Source organism: Zosterops lateralis (assembly GCF_965231275.1).
Source record: "Zosterops lateralis genome assembly, chromosome: 5".
NCBI lineage: Eukaryota > Metazoa > Chordata > Aves > Passeriformes > Zosteropidae > Zosterops > Zosterops lateralis.
In genome coordinates, this window is record NC_139766.1 from 27,380,638 (window position 1) to 27,400,944 (window position 20,307).

Here is a 20,307-nt window from a genome sequence, read left to right on the forward strand (position 1 = left end):
TAATTTCTGGCTGTTTCCAGTAAAATCAGGGCATTGTCTGGTCCTTGCAGGAAGTAACTAAAGCTACTTCTTTCTCAGTTGTATGTTGATAGTTATTTAACACTTGAGTAATGACTTAGTTAAAGGCAGGCTAGAAATGCTAAATGTCACTATGTTATAATTGCAACACACCCAGATTACGTGTTACACCAAAATTATTTTTTTATTCCTGCTTTAAAATATAAACAAAAACTTGCATTTCTGCAGGTTTCAGAGTATTTTAAAATTGATACGGGCCAAGGAGGAAGACAGTGGATACTATACTTTGGTTGCTGAAAATGAAGATGAGATTAAAAGATATACCTTCTCATTGCTAATACAAGGTAAGCAGCCCCAAAGCCTTGCACACCAGAACTCATGGCACGCAGTAAAACCTTGATCCACTTACACACTGCATTGCTTGGAGTGGGGATGTATGAAAGGCATGAACCATGGCGAGCAGAAGAGTGCGTGCGTGTTAGTCTCTGGAGTTTTTCTAGCCTGATCCTGGCTTTCACTTCTGCACTGGCCTTGAGCCAAAAAGAAAAGTTTATCCACCCAGCTAAGTTATTCCAGCTGACAGTAGGATGATAGCTCATTTAACATGACATGAAGACGTGGCACAACTGCAGCACTTCCTTCTCATTGCTCTAGCCTAGAATCCACTCTGTGCTACAGGAGATAAGCACCTCCTGGTGGAGTCTTTGTCTGTAGATCTTGCTAAGGTGTTGGCCAAACAACATCTGTCCTGCTTTGAAATTTGAAGCTGTTTTTTTTGTAGGCACTTACAAATATTTTAACAAACTCCTGACTCCTTCCCAGTTCCAGCTCTGATCTCAGCCCTTGTGGATGATCACCATGGCTCTGCAGGTGGGCAGACAGTGAGATGCTTGGCAGAGGGGACCCCGCTTCCTGATGTGGAATGGCTGATTTGCAAGGACATTAAAAAGTAAGAGGAGTGGGTGGTTTCTTACCTGAAATATGACTTGTATCTTCAATTATCTTAACATAATTAGTTACCATGTTTTCGTCATCAAGGGCCAGTAAGTTTCAGATAATTCTTATTTCTTTTTAGAGGAATGTTGCTCATATTTCAAGAGAAGTTGTCAATGCCCTTCTTTTTACATCCTATAGGACACAAAACAATGCATCGATTCAGTTTTCTCTCATAAAAACTTTCTGTTCAGTAAGCCTAATCCAAGGATTTCACAGTCCAGGCTTGAGTAAGGATTTTGAGAAGTAGCTGTCCCTTCATTCAGGGAGTATTTTTATTTTGAAGGAAGAAAGGTGCAGGTTTTTCAGAGATGCAATCTAAAGACCCTTCTGGTCCTTGAATGTGTTGTTGTCAGAAGAAATTTGCAGGGAAAGATAATTCTTGTTCTGTTCACTCTTATTTATCCATACCTACATCCAACATCCATTTCCCTCATTATTCTTCTCTGCAGGTGCAGCAATGACACCTCATGGACCCTTTTGACTAACAACATCTCTGATATACACATGGAAGCCCACCTGGATGAGAAAAATATGGTGGAAAGCCAGGTGACCTTCCAGAAGGTAGAGGAAACCCTGGCTGTACGATGTGTGGCAAGAAATGACCTTGGTGCCGTTACTCGAGAATTGAAGCTTGTGGCTCCCAGTGAGTTTGCTTTGTCCTTCTATGCCAACAGCCAGTTTGACCAGTTGGAGTTTGCTCCAACTCACCCTAGTCCAGTCCTAATGGATAAAAACATGATTGTTGATAATATTTATTATCAACATGATGTTGATAATAAATTAAAGTGAATTTTTTTTCACCCCAGTATTTCTGAGGATGAGGCATTTTACAGGTCTTTATGCTGCATCTGCTTTTTGCTTATTATGTGGTTCCATAATTCATTTTACTATTTTATCAGTACTGGCTATGGGACATTCTTTTAGATAATCTGCATTTGGTTTTAAAACAAGATGGCAAAGTAGCTCTGGGCTTGGGAAGACTTTATAGCCATCAGCCTCAGGAACTGCTCCTGCCACTTTTGCAGGATACAGGAACTGCAGTGATAGGGGAGGTGGGTGTCTTATGTGTATGATGTTCAACATGTCTCATGTCTCAAAAATATGCTCTTATCTTTTTACTCCACAGCCTTGAGATCAGAGCTAACGGTGGCTGCTGCTGTCTTAGTGCTATTAGTGATTGTGATAATTTCACTGATTGTCCTGGTCATCATTTGGAAACAGGTATGTAGAAAAGTATTTCAGTTTGGGTGCTGAGCCCTACTGGATTTTGGTCTGCTCTAAAGTCAGGTCCAGGACTAATGCTTGGTTTTGCATTCAATGTGCTCTGCAGAAGCCAAGGTATGAGATTAGATGGAGAGTCATTGAGTCTATCAGCCCTGATGGCCATGAGTACATTTATGTCGACCCAATGCAACTGCCTTATGACTCCAGATGGGAGTTTCCTCGAGATGGGTTAGTGCTTGGTAAGTTTTCTGTAAGGGACTAGCCTCACCCTTCTTTCGGGAGAAAGACATTCAATGACTATTCTGAGGTCTCTGCAGGACATGCAATGGAAGTTATGGCCATGAAATCCAGAGTCTCTTTGTCTGTTCTCCTCAGTTCTCCTTCCTAATCCTCTTGTACATTGGCATCACTCCTGAGGTCCTTGTGTTAGTGTCTCCTGTGCTTCCATTCCAGTTCTCCTCCACATGCCCTGTGTGCAGTGTCCACCCCTATGTGGCTTAGGGGACTCTCTCGGTGTTAAACACCCTTTTCAACACTCACTTCTGCTAAGGCATCCACAAGAAAGATGTCAGTATTTCTTATCTGCAAGAAATTTATATACTTATGTGCAGAGGCCAAGAAAATCTGCAACTAGTTATGTAGATTTATTAAAAATATTTTTAAAATTATTAATCCATGCCATGCACATATCAGTGCTGAGTAACTGCATATTATTATGACTACTGTCCTTTTTTCTTCCTTCTGCTTCTGCTTTCTTGCTTTGCTATTCCTCGTTGAAATTCATACAGAATTCACTCATAATTATTTCCTCAAGGCTGGCCCAATCTCTCATTTATATCAATTGAAAATGTAATGACTATAGAAAATTTTAATGTTCTATCCAGATAGTGCTTTAAACATATAAAGCTTCCCTCTCAGAGATATCTGTGGACCAAATTGTATTGCAAAACACAGGAGAAGAAGATAACATGTGTCTTTTGTTTGATATATTTCAAGAAACATACTCCCCGGTGTAGTTCTTCATCATCACAAAGAAAGAGTTAATTCTTGAAAGAAGCAAGAGAAAAAATTCTGGTTCAGGAACAATATCCTTTAATTAAATTCATATTGCTATTTGAAGACTAGAAGAGGGTGAATGTTTTATGGAATTATTTTATTACAACCCAGATTTAATTATATGTCTAAATCGGATTTGTCAGATCTGAGTTGTTAAAGACCACCACTGTGACTTTGTCTCCCTCTGGCTCACGAGCACCAGCCTGCTTCAATGCCTTCTTGTTTACAAGTGTATTCAGAATAGTCAGTAACTTTAAAACCCAATGCTCCATATCCTTTTGGCAATCTGGATTGCACAATTTCTCTACTTGACACACTTACCCACCAGCACTTTTGCCATATTAAATGCTTACTGGTGAGGGGAGGCCCTCTTTTGTTTCTGGGGCTGACAATTTTGGTTTGTGTAGATTTTCTCTTATCTGAGTGGGAGTTGACAGCAAAGCAATTACACCTTTAGTTCAGGGAGGCTCTGAAGCAGGTTATAAATGCATTTTGGCTCCACCAGATGAGTATTTCCCATCCTAGCTGTGTAAGCCAGCTGGCATTTATTTGTTTTTTCTGGCCAGTAGTGTCTGGAGTGCAGTGCTGTGTTAAATGCCAACTCTGAACATTAGCTTTGATTGATAAATTTGGGTTACACTGCAAATTTCCCTTTGACCCACTGCAGTATATGCAGTAATGGGCTCACAAACCAGTGCAGGTCCAGGAGATGTATATCAGAAGGAACAATGCAGTAATACCATGAGCTGTTTGAACACCACTATCCTCTCCTGGCTCTGCTGAGAATTAGTGAGGTCCCAGCACAAGCTAGACCTCCTCATCTGGCTGACAAAGCTGAGAGCAGTGCCTTTTGAGGCATGGGGTCTGAGTGCTGCTGCTCAGGATACTAGGTTGGCTGTACAGAGACAGCAGAATTGCTCTCAGCACTTCCCTGCATGCCACTTATTGTCCTGGTGACCTTAATAAAATGAAATGCAGGTCTGACACAGAATCTGACCCATGCCCATTTGAAAAAGGCAAGTTAAGATTCAAGTCACACAACAGTCAGAGATGTGGTACCTAATTTCATGAGTCTAGAAACTGGGTGTAGATTATAAAGCTTAACACTTGTTGGGCTTTTAATATAGACCAAGAGACTTACGGTTTCATTTGGGGTGGGTTGATTATCCCAGGCCAATTTTAGCAAAAGGAGCATTCAGCTGAGATGGTTGCATCTGGAACAAATTCACACACTTGACCCTTGTGTCCTCTGAGCAGAAAAGCACCACCTCTCTGGCAGGCACAGCAGATAAACTCTGTGGATGGGTACAGAGACTGAATTAGCTGCTGTTCCTCCACTAGTTTGAGAGGTCTTGAGCAGCTGCTGTGTCTACACAGTCCCTCTGGTGGTGAAGCAGCACTGTGCCTTCAGCAAGCAGATCACAGCAGTGCCTTTATACTGAAAAGTTAACTCACACTATAATTTTGAGCTTCAGTGAAGCACTCATCAAAAATATGACGGCATTACAGATGCTTCCAGTTCTTGGGCAGTTAGCTCCCACCTGGCTCCAAATTTCAAATGCAAAAGACATGGGGCTTGGGCTATATTTGCAGAGAGGGTTGAAAAGGGGAAATAGCAGTGATGGCTCCCTGCCATTCTGGAAGTGCTCTCACTTGTCTCCACATGCACCCCAGCCCAGCAGTGGTGATGGAGAGGGAGATGTGTGCCTCGTGCTCAGCTGGCAATATGTTTTTGGGGAGGAATTGGCTTGTGAAGACAGGAAGATCAAGGAGCATCAGCAAATGCCATCACATTCTGAAGGGTTGCATCCTGCCATATGGCTCCCAGACCTTCAGTCTGAAAAGTTTCAGGGGCCAAATTTCAAACTCAGGTTGTTTGAATTAGTCTGAAATTTAGTGTGAAGCTTTCTCACATCCTGATTGGGAAGGATAACCTTTGGAGCACAGGAATCTTGAAAAGAAATTATATAGCTTCTGTGGGCATGACAAACTATGCTGTCATAATCTTGGAGAGGTTAACCAGTGTTAACTCAGCTAAGCATTCTTTAACCATTTCTTTTGCTTGTTAATGATGTAGATATTGTTTGGCTGGAAATTTTCTTTCAAAGGCATGTGTACAATAAAAGTGGGGGCAGTAGCTAAAGGATAACAGAAACATATGGCATTGCATGCCAGATAACACCTTCAGAAGTGTAAAAGGTGACAAGTTCAAACTGCAAACGAACGTCAAAGACAAAATGCTCCATATCTCCATAGTAAAACTCACTACTTGTTCTTTCTGTGCTCAAAGTTAAAAAGTAACATAAAATCAAAGTGACAGCTTGTCAGGCACGTGATTATATTCTGGCATCTGGACCTCATATACAGGTTTGTTCACAAAGTGTTCCCTTGGTGAACTTAGTTTACAATACAGAAGCCATGGAATACAGTATTTTGGAGTATGTTTGTGCAGGTCATATTTCTCTAAAATCTTATTCAACCTGTACAAAATTCTTCTGGAGAGACTGGATCCATATTAGAAGACAGGATATATTAATCCCAATTTTTTGTCTAAATTTATTTGTGGGAAGAGTGAAGGGTCTATAAACATTAGCTGTTTCATTACAGCACTTGGAAATTTGCAATACAATTTATTCCAGCAGATGAAACACACTTGTACATTAAACTTCAGAGACATTTCCCCTCATATGTGATCAGCGTGTATTTCAGCTTCTTGCAGATCTGAAATGATGTTGCCTGTTTGTTTCTGAATGTGCTGTCAATGAGCTTTAGTCCATTTAATGGCTGGATGTATCCAGCATTATATCATAGACTACAGCTGAGAGACCCAATTCAGATTTGTAAGTCAGGAACACACTTGTATTTTAATCAAATGCTGACTGAGGTTAACTTAAGCCTAGGACAATCCATTATGTGAGAGGATAAAGTGAAGATGGCAGAGCACAGGAAGGGACGAATTTGAATAAGCTGAGCTTCCATGTGCAGGTGTATTCTTGATGTTTGTTTGCCTACTTTTAAGAATTGTACTTAATGATAGCATTTTATATCTGCTTTTTCTGCTTAAAAACAACAATAATACCAACAGTCTGGATAAGGGAATGTGCCCTTTCCACACATGAATCAACTTGCAGAGGAAAGGAGACAGGAAAGGAGCTGAATTGCTGTTACTTTCTGAAGTAAATAATGCTCTCCCTTGTGTTCAGGTCGGATCCTTGGTTCGGGTGCATTTGGAAAAGTAGTTGAAGGGACTGCATATGGATTGAGCCGCTCTCAACCGGTGATGAAAGTAGCTGTGAAAATGCTGAAACGTAAGTTGTCGTGGTTCCATTTCCTGAGCGAAGTAGGGCAGGTTTCCATGGGGTTATTCATAATAAATTAATTATTCATATCTAAAGTTGAAAATGAATGGGTAAATGACGGGATTTTAAAATTCTATGTTAGATTGTTTTATGGCATTTCAAGTCTGAAGGCACCCAGGCTTTTGAAAACATCCAAAGTTCAGGTTTAGCTGAACAGCTACAATAACTCAACAAATATTGAGAAAGATAAAATAACCATGAATGCCTGTGAACAAACAGAGCTATACAACAAGGGGAAAAAGGCAGGTCTTGTATAAGAATCTAAAGTTCTCTGAAGATTTCCTGGTTCATGAGAACTGAGAATCTGATGCGGTGATTCTGTAGAAACCATGGTGAGTTTGCTTGTATTGAATGAGCAGCTTGTGGAGTGTTTCTGTGCCACATGTGCAATCCACTACACCCCTGAAGAGGGACAAATGAACTGGGTCAGTTACTGAGCCACATCAAGTGAGTCCCTTATTAATCATTTGTGGCTCCTCTCCAAGCCTTAAGAAAGACACGTATCAAGTAAAGGATATGGTGACAGCAATGCTCCAATGAGGCAAGCAAGAATAATTTTTTTGTTAATATGAAAAAGGTGACTGCTCCCACTGAGTGGCTAATGTGTTTTTTCTACAGCTACAGCTAGATCCAGTGAAAAGCAGGCACTCATGTCTGAACTGAAGATAATGACACATCTTGGTCCCCACCTGAATATTGTGAATCTGCTTGGAGCTTGTACAAAATCAGGTGGGTTTGGCTGACAAAATAAAGGTTTGCTGTGGAGTCGTCATTCAGTATTTAACAAGCACATTGATGCCTAAGAAGTTTTAGGTTTTTATGTAATCATATTTGTAGCTTTGTAGACTGTTAAATGCCTAGGTAAAACTTCTAGTACTTTTCCAGCTTTGTTTTCCACAGTCAACAAATGTTTATTGATGCGTTCCCTAAATTTTATCTACTCTTGCCTGTTAGTTTACTAAGGGGCTTTTATTTTGCACCATGTAATCATATACACAATAATGGTAGGGTAGGAGATTGGGAGTAGAGCTCCAATGGGGCAGAACCTGGGGCAGAGGTTAACTAACCAACTGCTCCTCTAATTGGACAATATTGGCTAGATATTCTAATTGCCCTATTTTATAAAACTGTACAAATTTAATTCTGAGCATAGGGTTTTTTGCCATACTGTGTATCTGAAGGCTTTTATGTTACCATTCTAACGTTGTTTGGAAAAGTTTGTGTTCTATTTCCAGGCATCAACACAGGTTTCAGTAAATGATTTACCAATAAATAAATAAATAAATAATAAATAAATAAAAACAAATATAGGTTTTCAGAAAATTTCTTGATATTTGGTAATAATTGCAGTCATAACTTAGCAGATAGAAATGTAGTAACTTACAACTCTATTTTCGACTATTTTGGATTCTTTTTGTATTTGTTTCTGTTTTTCAAAAACCCCACTCACCAATGCATAATTTTGCTTTAACAGGTCCTATTTACATCATTACTGAATACTGCTTTTATGGTGATTTGGTGAACTACCTGCATAAGAATAGGGACAATTTCTTGAACCGACATCCAGAAAAGCCTAAAAAAGATTTGGATATCTTTGGGATGAACCCTGCTGATGAAAGCACAAGAAGGTAGGGGAAAAAAAAGATATATATGACCTGCAACTTATTTTACCCTTATTGCATTACTCTGATTCATTGGTTTAAACTGCTCCCTAATCTTTCTCTTTAGACTTTTATTTGTTAGGTTTCATAGGTCTGGGAAGGTTTCAACATTATTCAACCTCCCCAACATGTGTTCTAGATTCGTGTTTCCTGCATGTACACATGCCTGCTGTCTGAGGACCCCTGTGGTTTCTCCACAGATTCCACAGATATCCTGATGTCCCAAAGATTTTTAATAATAGATCACAGCCCAATGTTTCTTCTTCTTAAACAAAAAAACCAAACCAAACCAGACCAAAAACAAAACCAAAACAAAAAAAAAAACCAAAACCAAAACCAAAACCACAAAAAAAAAAACAAAAACAAAAACAAAAACAAAAACAAAAAAAAAAAAAAAAAAAAAAAAAAAAAAAAAAAAAAAAAAAAAACAAAAAAAAAACCCCACCATCCTTTTGGCTCTACACACCAAAACCTTTTAAAATAAAGTGCATCTACCTGTCTCCTTGTTTCCATGCTTGGGAGTTTCCACTGTGTAAAACTCCAAAACTCCTTCCCTTCAACAACCTGTCAGAGCTTGTTCTCCAAGCTCAAGTCTCCTTTCTCTACTAATGGCTTAGCCAGTTCCTAATGGTTAATGTTCATCTCAGAACTTTTTTGAGATGATGGCTGAAGAAGTTTGTCATCATACATTCAGCAATAATGTAATGCCATAAAATGAGCCAGGATTTAAAAGGTGAACAGAGATTCATCAAAAAAATCACTCAGACAAATAGATCGACTGACTTGGTAGCTGAGTAAAGCCAGTACTGTTCATCTGGGCATGGGTTGGTTCAGCAGGACTGGATTTGATGCAAACTGTCTGGGTGAATAAATTACACATATCATTTGGAATACCTTGAGCTAAAACCCCTAGGTAGTGATACTTGAGTTCAGTGGGATTTTGGGAGATAAGGCATGGTTACATGCCTGACTGTTGGCAAAAGCCTAAGTTTGAAGCGCTTGTGTTTGACTACACTAATGCACAGTAACATGCACAGTAACCAACAAGTGTTGGTTATGTTATATATATGATATATGGTAATGATCTTTTTATATATATATATATATATATATATATATATATATATATATATTCCCTAACAAGAAGCCAGCTGTTGAATTTCACATCAATACCATCTAATTTATTTATGTGATGATACATCATGTGACCATCCAATTTCAGTTATGTGATACTATCATTTGAAAACACTGGAGAATACATGGACATGAAGCAAGCTGATACCACTCAATATGTGCCAATGCTGGAAAGGAAGGAGGGCTCTAAATACTCTGATATTCAGAGATCTGTGTATGATCGGCCTGCTTCATATAAGAAGAAATCCATGTCAGGTAATGTAGAACTGTCCCTTCTGCATGTATCACTAATGCAAATTACTCTTGTGCAAACACATTTTTTATTTTTGTCCTTTAAATGCATACAAACTGTTTAGCTCTGTTCAGCAAGAGTGTAAGCATAAGCTGTAAGCTAAAAGTTTGTAGTCGTGTTCTTCCATTCTGCTCTGGGGGTAGGAGTGCATGTTGCTGGAGCAGAAGGGGTCCAGTTGTGTATTTGTGTCTGTGCTGAAGCGTTGCATGGTTGTGTTCTGCAACGGGGCTGTAGGCACTCTTTGGAGGCAGTGATTTTATCAGTCTTGTAGTTTGAAGGATTTTCAGCAATAGCAATGACCAATAATAATCGTAGTTTATATTGTACTGTTTCCACTTGTATTTCACATTAACTGACACTTACCAAATGCAGAACACTCCCAAATATTTTCCTGCATTATGTAATGAAGATAATGAATGCATCCTATTCCCTGTCCCTGTTCTCAGAAACCAAATATGCTTTTGTTTAAAAACAGACACCATCACTTCTGCCTCCAGGCCTCAGAAACTGAGCCATATCCAGATTTACATGGCAGACTTATGTACTCATGCTCTAGGACAGTCAGAGAAAATGAATCACTGACTTTTGACTGGGTTTTTTTTTTTCTGGCATTTTTCACAAAAGAAATAAGAACTGTTGCCATATAATAAATGACCCTTTTTGCTGGTATTGGATTAGTCTCAGTGAATACTTCCTGGGAAACAACAGTGTTCAACAAAAGCAAATATAAGAATGTACATGCATGCACAAAACCCTAAAGAAGGCATCACCACTAAAGAAATATTTTTGTACCACACACTGAGTAAACAACCTGTGTGACAGTCCAGTAATGGCCAGTAACACTCCTTTTTCATTTTACTGTTTCCCTACTGTTCCCAGGGGAAAAAATTACAGACCGGAGAAAACCCAAACCCGTTATTTAATACTGTCTGTTTTTAAAAATGCAGTGTGTGTCAGTGACTGATGCAGACATTAAAAGTGGTAATAGTTACTATGAAATGACTGTTTTGGTCATGGTACTCTGCTAAAATTATCAGCTCAGAATATTGATAGGTAGGGGAAGATGGATGCTACTTTCACACCCCACAGCAAAAACACATTTTTCCTCTTTTTTCAATAGAATCAGAAGTCAAAAACCTTCTTTCAGATGACAGTTCAGAGGGCCTCAGCCTGCTGGATTTGCTGAGTTTCACCTACCAGGTTGCACGGGGAATGGAATTCTTGGCTTCTAAAAATGTAAGTAAATTAAAAAATAAGCAAAATGGAATAAGGGGTAAAAATGTCTTCTACAGCTATGGTTTTAATTTTAGGTTTTGAGCATATGACACAATACAGTATTCTTTTGGAGATATAGACAGCTTTTTCACTTACCTGGAAATAGAGATCAACATAGTGGGAAAAAAATCAAAGCAGCAGTCACTCGTCTTCCCCTGCTGCATCCTGTGACATTGCTGGAGGCAGGGTGCCAGAGATGGTGGAGGATTAAAGAAGGGTCTGGGTGAAGGGTCCATGTAGTTACAAACCAGCATGGTCAGAAGCACAGGCATATCATTAGTACATCATGGGTAGAACAGGAAAGGGTGACCTCACTTTTGCCTCCTCCCCCGTAAAATGCATCTGTGTCCTCGCTGGTCCTGAGGCCTGGTGCCTTCCTGCCCCTGTTAGCAGGTGCTTGTTCAGTAGAAGGGCTTGTTAGGACTGTACCCAGAAAGTCAGTCCTTTTGTAAGGGCAGTGGCAGTCATAGAAAAATCATGTTCTTGAACAACTTCATTTTTCTCCATACAGTGTGTGCACCGTGACTTGGCTGCCCGTAATGTCCTCCTGGCTCAAGGAAAAATTGTGAAGATCTGTGACTTTGGGCTGGCTAGAGACATCATGCATGATTCCAACTATGTCTCCAAGGGCAGTGTATGTACTTAATCTCTGGAGCTCAACTTTAACTGAAATGAAAATTGTCAGTTTTAAATGCTATTTCATGTTCTTGCCATTTAGTGTTGGTTACAGTAATTGACCATTGGGATGAATGCTCCTCAGAACAATTTATCTTCAGATCATTAATTCCTGTAACTCTTCTAGCTCTGTTTTAAAGCCAAAAAGTACACATTTAGTACTTCACAGTATGATAATTTTACATGGCAGGTTTTGCAACTGGATAAATTATTAAGGAACTGCCAGACAACGACATATCAGACCTAGTTCAGCAGTGCCAGATTTTGCATCATACCCTCAATGATTTGCTACCTGGTAATTTGCTAGTAATGAAATGAATACAGTTATGGTTTAACTAGTTTTTGTGGGGGGCAACAAGTAACATTGCTTATAATCCTGGTACTTCTCTATTAAATTGAATTTAAAATAAACACTAGCAAGGTTAACACAACTTTTCTTATAGAGAGATGTTATTCCTGGCTATCAAACAACAGTTGCAATGGTAAGCATTTATTTAATGACTAATCTGTGTGTTTGGGCTTGCTTTCTTTCTTTTATTACAGACTTTCCTCCCCGTAAAATGGATGGCACCTGAAAGTATTTTTGACAACCTGTACACAACACTGAGTGATGTCTGGTCTTATGGCATTCTGCTGTGGGAAATATTTTCTCTTGGTATGTACTGTGAATATTTTCCTATGTGTAGTGATTAAGTTTTTTCAATTCAAACTGTTCTACATGAAGTTTTTAAAATTCTGCATGTAAAAATATATGTGTGAAATCAACTGTTGGTTGTTCTCCTGTATGGGATTTCAGATTCCAGTGTTAGGGGCGAAGTGAAATACTTTCCTAAAGTTTTCTTTCATTTTGGTATGGGTTTTTTTGTTTGGGGATTTTGGTTTTGGTTTGTTTGTTTTTGCAATATACTTTTTTTCTGTAAAACTAAACAAACTGTGTAAAAATCTTTAGTGGAAAAGTATTGCTGTGCCACAACAGGATTGATTTTCTGTCTAATATGAGAAGGAACATGTTTCTCCCTTGCAATGGGGTGCCTGGGGCTGCAGCCCAGCTCAGCAGCTGCTTTGGAACAGTCTCTTCATACACATTTCAAAAGAGCCTGTCTTAGTCCCATTACAGAATGAAAATAAATGTCAATCTTCTGGGACACTGATTTCTCATTTCCAGGTCAACATTGTTCACACAGTTGGTTTATGGCAGTGTAAAGTGGTTATGACAACATATAGCAGTTACAGACAGTGTACAGTTCCCAGCTGGGAACAGCCTGGCTCTCTCCTCAGCCTCATTAATTAGCCTCCTGGACGGGTGGATGGCCCGCTCCAGCAAGCGTGCATTGCCCACATTTACTGCCAGCAGAATTACTCATGCCTGGGTGGTGTCCACGGCTGCCCCACAGCAACCCCAAGCTTAATGTTGTTTGCTAGAATAAGTTGTCACATAACTGCTTCTCAGAAAACAACAGTTGCACCACTATTTATGGTATTGATTCCTGTAATCTCTGGGCATCATAGGATCCTGTAAATCGCCATTCCCCGATATCCCTGAGAGGCATTGGACAGCTCAGGAACCAAAGCACTACACTTCAGTGCTCAACCTGTAAAGAAGGTCCTGAAGCTCAGTTTTAGGTGAACATCCTGCTTTTGAAAGGGCAGAGGTTTCTGAAGCAATGTTATGTCTCCTTCATCTGAGAAAGTTGTTCCTTTTTGGAAAGCAAAACATATCTTCAGCAGTGTTTGTTATGAAAGTCAATTTTAACATCTTGCTACCATGCTGACTTCAGCTTGAATTACCCTTTTACACATGAGCAATGATGTCTCTGTGCTGCAGCCCCAAATTATCAGTTAACTGTGTCAGCTTGGGCCAAGCCCAAACTTTTTGCCAACCCATGCATGTAGGCATGTTAGCTATTGTCTAAAGCCAGCTGCCCAGCTGGGACAAGAGGGCTATGGAGGGGACTCACACCAAAGCTTTGGCCATACTGTCGGGATGAGATGTGTTAACTCAGGTTGTGTCACTCTCAGCTGTTCTACAGGTTCCAAAGACAATAATGCCAGACAGAGCAAATATCTGGGCTAAGTGCTCATAGAAAGGCAGTGTCAGGGCAGAGCCATGACCTCAGCCATGCCAAATGCAGGCTGATGACCTGATCCAGGTATCATTCAATCTCTGTCCCCAATATATTTTATGAACACTGGTAAGATATTTTTTCTAACTAATACCTACTTCAATCTTTCCTAGCCAGATTTTCATGTTAGGGCTTAATGTCATCAAGACAATAGCTCTGATGTGAAACACTGGCTACGAAAGAATCATTCTAATATCATGTTAAATTATAGTGTTAACACTTCGTGACATGAACAGGAAGACAGTATTTGGGAACTCTGCATGCATAGTCAAGTATAGAGTAGTACTTTTGCTTCTCTTCTATCTGCAGGTGGCACACCATATCCTGGCATGATGGTTGATTCTACTTTCTACAATAAGATCAAGAGTGGATACCGAATGGCCAAACCTGATCATGCTACCAATGAAGTGTACGTGTGCATTTGGCTTTTTCACACCTGCCCAGTCTCCAGAGAATTTCGGCTTTAGTTTCTGTTTGATCAGTTATGTTCCTCTACCTGCTGGTTAAACTGGTTTCCTTCTTATCTGCAGGTATGAGATTATGGTGAAGTGCTGGAACAGTGAACCGGAGAAAAGACCTTCTTTCTACCATTTGAGTGAAATTGTGGAGAGTTTGTTGCCTGGAGAGTACAAAAAGGTTTGCTCTTTGTAATTTTCTCTGTGTTTTCTGTATATTGCTTCAGAGGGAATTATAAGCATAGTTCCAGCCATGAGAGCCATGAGCACTGAACTGTCATGTTCGAACCTATGTGAATTATGTGATTACCATGGGGACATTGCATGCTCAGTTTCTCCATTCGAGCTTGTTGAGAGAAGCAGTTCTGCAATATTAACTGGGAAGCAGAACCCTTCGTGTCTAATTAAATCTTAACAACCCAATCTTTCCACTGAAGAACTAGTTCTGTATATTTTCATGGGATTTTGTAGGCTGTGAAATAATTCTGTAAAAGGGACTTCGTGGCCCATGTGCATAATCTCCCTGTCTCCTTCTTTGGACCCTGACACCAGCAAGTTTTCCCCTCATACTTCTCATAGCTCTGGACAATTGTGCCTGCCCCATCATTCAGTGTTTCATTTTTCCCACCTACCTTAACTCCCTTCTCTCTATCCTCCTTTCACATCTATTTGTCTGCTTTGTGCTGCCACAAAACTTTGCTCCTGCATCATCTAAAACTTAAGTGTCCCTTCTCCCTTCAAAGCAATTGAAGATTCTGGACTTCTCTATTCAGTGTTGCTGCCTCATAGGGCAGAATATTTGCTAGGCCCATCTGAAGAAAGGCAGCCTTAGTGAACAGCATCTAATGAGGGGGTTGAAATTAATATTTTCAGAGCTATGAGAAGATTCATCTGGACTTCCTGAAAAGTGATCACCCAGCTGTCACACGCATGAGAGGGGACTGTGACAATGCTTACATTGGTGTAACTTACAAGAACGAAGACAAGCTAAAGGACAGGGAGAGTGGATTTGATGAGCAGAGGCTGAGTGCTGACAGTGGATACATCATTCCCCTGCCTGACATTGACCCTGTCTCTGAAGATGAGCTTGGCAAAAGAAACAGACACAGGTAGGAACAGTTTATAAATTCCTTAGCCCATAGTCACCATTTGGGGTCAGTCTTGGCAATGACCATTTACACTTTCCAGCATCATACTCTGCAAATGGTTTCCTTAGCTCTGTTGAAACTACTTATTGGGGGAGTTGCATATAAATACGATAGTATGACTGGCCAAAATGTTTTCAATGGGAAAAAAATAATTTTGCTTGTTTTGTGATTGCCAGGGTAAGGTGACTGCTGGCAGGATGCTTCTGTGTGTTTTTGGGGATCCTTTAATAGCTTGATCAAGTCACATTGGTTGTCTGGTGGATCTGTGGGCACATTTTGCAACACATCTTGCCTCCTTAGAGCTTCACATAAGATCTCAAAGGATTGATTTGTTTCTATGAGACAAATTCCAAAATTTGGGAGAAGTTGTTGATAATATCTTCTATGGTATAGTCTTCTATGAAAGCAGAGTGTCAAGAACTTTTTACTTCTCTCTTGTCAATTTGTGTGACCAATGCCACTAGAACACAACACTGTGTGACCCTAATTGTGAATGGTGCAGGTTTAATCCAACACTTAATTCATAGTATATAGATTCAGCAACCTAGAAATGTTGGGGTTTTTCCCTTTTTTTTGTATATTTTTGTGCTTTATTCAAGTGAGGGAAGAAAGGAGTCCCTATCTTACTGTCTGCTATTGCTATCTTATTTTCACCTGACCTCCCTAGATTTACCTAAGTGACCTATTGTCACAGTAGTGTCATAGAACTATTTCTCCAACAACTGTCTGGCTGAGAGTGCTTGGAGGAACACAAGAACAGCATGCTCCTTTGAATTCTATGGTGGTTCACTACTTTTGATATACAAGATATGTCATGTCCTAAGAAACTGGTGGTCATAGTCACCTAAGATTGCACCGAGAGTCAGAAAGTATTCAGTTCTGCTAGAGGCAGGAGTATTTACCCAGCCATGGTCACCATGTACCATATCTCTGAGATATTTGTCTGTTCCAGTTCACAGACATCTGAAGAAAGTGCCATCGAAACTGGCTCCAGTAGCTCTACCTTCATCAAGAGAGAAGACGAGACCATTGAGGACATTGACATGATGGACGACATTGGGATCGACTCCTCAGACCTGGTGGAGGACAGCTTCCTGTAACCCCACAGACACCTGCCAGCTCTGCATGCAGGGAAGCTCCCTGTGTTGTCTACAGACTTCTGCTCCACAGAGAAAACCACTTTATTGCAACGTCAAGGATGTGAAGAGGAGGTGGATTTGTAGAAAGCAACTCCCAGAAATGGGCAGAGGAATCAGCCTGAGTGTAAATGAAAGAGACATGTTGAAGATGGATTTTTTTAGTGTTGCTTCTTGCAGTACTTCAGTAGCATCTCAGTGTTGTTTGCCATTCCAGCTGGTAGGAGGATGAAGGGAAAGGCCACAAACAGACCAGTTTTGTGTTTCAAGGGCATTCATATAACTTTGATGGATCAATTTTCCACTGCAGCAATACTTTACCATTGTAATTATGTAAATAACTGTCTACTCAAGGATCTTTTGAGGTGCACATTGAACATATGCCATGGATTTTAGAAGAGGTCATTCATGAATTTTGTGTATTCCTCCTTCAATCTCAATGTCAGCTGCTGTTGAACTATCATGTGAATTGAAGAACATGCAAAAACCACTTCTGGACCAAAAAGGTCTAAAACCACCAGGGACTGACTGGTACTATAAAACGTGTTACTTTCTACCATTAATTCAAGTAAAGGGGAATAATAATGATAATAATAATGATAATTAAAAGTCAGTCTATAATAGGTGTTAGAACCTAGTAAGTCTTTATTAACTATAGAAGGTAGCTGTTTTCAAGATAATACTACTACTGTTTTCAGTAACACTAAATGTATATTTTACAATCCATTGTCCTTCAGTAAAAGCACAGTATCAAAACACGTTTTTAAGTGCAGGGGAGAAATTTACAGCCCAAAAAATTTTATGGAACAATTTTTTTTTTTTTTTTTTTTTTTTTTTTTTTTTTTTTTTTTTTTTTGATCTACACAGAATGGTAATTGTTCTGGTTAGCTAAAACTACTTGAACATGGAGAAAAAAGAAAAGATTTTTTTTTCTTTCATGAGCTGAGTAGCTTTTCTAATCAGATATACTAGAAGCAATTACTTTTCCTCTGATACAGTGATGTTCTAAACATTTAAATTAAAAAAAAAAAAAAGAAGCCAGATTTCCAAGATGCTGGAGAATGGAAGATTATGATAAACCACCAACAATGCCCATTATTAGTGTTTTGTGGGTACTCAAAAGAAATCTTATCCTCAGGTTAGCTGTGAAGAATTGATTTGATATTTGAACTATTAAAGGAGTAAAGATATTTCTCCTAGCCTGAAACATGAGTTCAAATAAGCAGAAATAAATATGTAGAAAACATTGTCTTAGTTTCCAAGTTTAAACAGGAGCAGAACACTCTACTATCTTTGCAGAAGGTAACTACAAAAGGGAAATGCTTCTAGGAGTGTTTTTTGGAAGAAGGTGCATGAAAATGAACCTGCTCTCAGCCTGCAATTGTTGGTTTTTGACACCACTTACATGAACAAATTATTATGATTACTGCTATCGCTGTACAATTATTGAGATATGACGCTTTGGAAGACTTACATGTGAAAAAAAGTACATCACTGCCAAGGGCCCCATCCTTTCTGGGACTCAACTTTCAAACTTCGCCTTAATGCAGTGCAATGAGCACCCTGTAGGACATGCCCAGCCTCTGTTACGACATAACCAATGCAAATGCGGTGCAAACTCAATCCTGTGTTGCAGTCTTTTCCTAAGACGTGTGAAAGAGTGACTGACAGAACATGCTGTCATGTTAAACTACAGTTTACCTTCAAATGGCCCTACAAAAAGCTTCGTAAGTCCCCTTAACTTCACTTGTGGACAGTTACAGATCAAATAAAAGCAAATGCAATATAGGCAGTGTTACAGTGTGGGACGCTGCACAGACAAGTAATTCTGAGTCTGGGTTTCAAGCTGTCACCTTGCTGAGGCCATGCACGAGATCACAGCAAATGTGAAAACAGGACCTGAAGCAAGCCCCCACATTTTCAACCCCGATGGAAGCTGACAATCAGAAGGAATGGTGAATGATGGTGCATTCTCTACTTCTTGCATTCGACAGATCAAGAACAAGTGTCTTCCTGGGACCATGCTTTTGCCAAACATGTCACTGAGCTCTGTATGGGGACAACTGTGAAACATAAACTCTTGATATAGCTAGGACAGATGAGATGGTGTGAAATCTCCCTCCAGTTAGGAATTATGAATTGAGGAAACACAGATTGTCTATGGGTATCCCAGATATCTGAATGGCCACTTGAGATGACATGTGCCTTAATTTGCATGTATAGTCTTTACGACTACACATTCAAATTAGGCAAGAAATTTCACCCGCATTTTTGCACATGGCCTAGTGTTCTTCAGGGTTTGAAAATCAGCCCTAGCATGCTTCATTATAACAGTTACTGGAATCTGAGGACATTTTCACACAGATTTGCCTTCCCCTCACCAGCCTCATTCTGTATCTCACAGTGCATCTCAGGCTAGACTCAAACAGTGAACCAGAGCTGGCTCACTTTCTGGTACACAGTAATGTTACCTCCCCATCTCGTCATGAGTATTGTGCAGGTCAGTTGCATCTGTGGCAGGGGTCTAGCCAAACCCAACTCACTGCAGGCTTGGAATCAGACAAGCTGGCCTGGAAACTGGAATGAGAAGAAGAGAGAGGATTTACTTGAGAGGGAGAAATGTGAGAGGATGAATTGTTTATTTTCACAATATTATCAGTATTACAGACTTTTTTTTTTAATGGCTTACTTTTTGAGAAGCCACTGGAAGAGATATTCCCAAACCTTTTGCTACAGTAATTGTATAACGACAATCAGTGTTATCCTATGAAATGCAGCTTTCGATTTGGAATGGCCAACCAATTCCTTACAGTGTGGTCTGCAACTTGTACAAAATGGTCCTATTACATGATGAAGGACGTGAGATATGATGATGTTATACATCAATATGTATATAAGTATTTTTATATAGACTTCTAGAATACTGCCAAAACATTTATGACAGCTATATCACTGCCTTTGTTTATATGTTTTTTACTGTGATATATTCCACAGGCACGTTAACTGTTGCACTTTGAATGTCCAAAAGCTATATTTTAGAATAATAAAAAAGGAAGTGTTTCCAAAATGATGGCTGTTGTGAAATGTTTGAAGAAGGGCAAAGTGATGGTAGGCACAAAATGTATTTCAAAAATGCCCCTGTTGATATTTTGTCTTTGAAAAAAATCTTGTAAATTAAGATCTCTATATTTCAATAAATGATATATAATTTAAGGATACGTGAGGGGTCTATACTCACTTATTGAAAGATGGTTATAAAGAATAAACCTGGCTCAGGGATTTTTTTCTCTCAAGAAGCCTCTGGGTTTTCTGCAAAGCCATCAGGCAGTAATGACAAGCATGTCTCCAAGCCCTTCCAGTGGGCATAGTGAGGAAGTGCTGGCAGCAAATGACCAGGATACCAAGTGACACCTGCGGGGAATCATCTCCCAAAGCACAGCAGGTATGGTGCTGCAGCACTGGGTGGGTGAGTGGGTGGGCACTGGGCACCCTGCACAGGATGGAACCCTTGGCCTTGGCACCATGTATGCTGGGGGGTTGGTGCCTGCTGCTCTGCACACACTCGGGAATGGCCCCTGGCAAGAGGGCTTTTTGAACTTGTGCTGAACTCACCTCCTTTGTGAATCAAACCAGATTTTAGTACGGTTCTGTGCTCCCACAGTAATCAATTTTACACAGTGTTTGTAACTGAATGTGAATTTGAGAAGATTTGCAAGATTTCCACCTGAAATCAGAATTAAACTTGATAGCTGCAC

The 20,307-nt window shown here is 39.8% G+C and overlaps 1 protein-coding gene across 1 annotated transcript in view; it reads left to right on the forward strand.

The window, feature by feature from the left end:
* PDGFRA (platelet derived growth factor receptor alpha) overlaps window positions 1-19,750 on the forward strand; it is a 35,686-nt gene extending 15,936 nt beyond the window's left edge. The window contains exons 8-23 of the mRNA XM_083862407.1: window positions 247-362; window positions 841-967; window positions 1,464-1,657; window positions 2,141-2,235; window positions 2,345-2,477; window positions 6,498-6,602; window positions 7,272-7,382; window positions 8,128-8,281; window positions 9,537-9,703; window positions 10,861-10,976; window positions 11,527-11,649; window positions 12,234-12,345; window positions 14,123-14,222; window positions 14,344-14,449; window positions 15,142-15,377; window positions 16,369-19,750. Of these exons, the coding sequence (XP_083718533.1) occupies window positions 247-362; window positions 841-967; window positions 1,464-1,657; window positions 2,141-2,235; window positions 2,345-2,477; window positions 6,498-6,602; window positions 7,272-7,382; window positions 8,128-8,281; window positions 9,537-9,703; window positions 10,861-10,976; window positions 11,527-11,649; window positions 12,234-12,345; window positions 14,123-14,222; window positions 14,344-14,449; window positions 15,142-15,377; window positions 16,369-16,516 (2,143 nt within the window). The 3' untranslated portion in view covers window positions 16,517-19,750. The remainder of the gene's footprint in view (window positions 1-246; window positions 363-840; window positions 968-1,463; window positions 1,658-2,140; window positions 2,236-2,344; window positions 2,478-6,497; window positions 6,603-7,271; window positions 7,383-8,127; window positions 8,282-9,536; window positions 9,704-10,860; window positions 10,977-11,526; window positions 11,650-12,233; window positions 12,346-14,122; window positions 14,223-14,343; window positions 14,450-15,141; window positions 15,378-16,368) is intronic.
* Window positions 19,751-20,307: the final 557 nt, after the last annotated feature.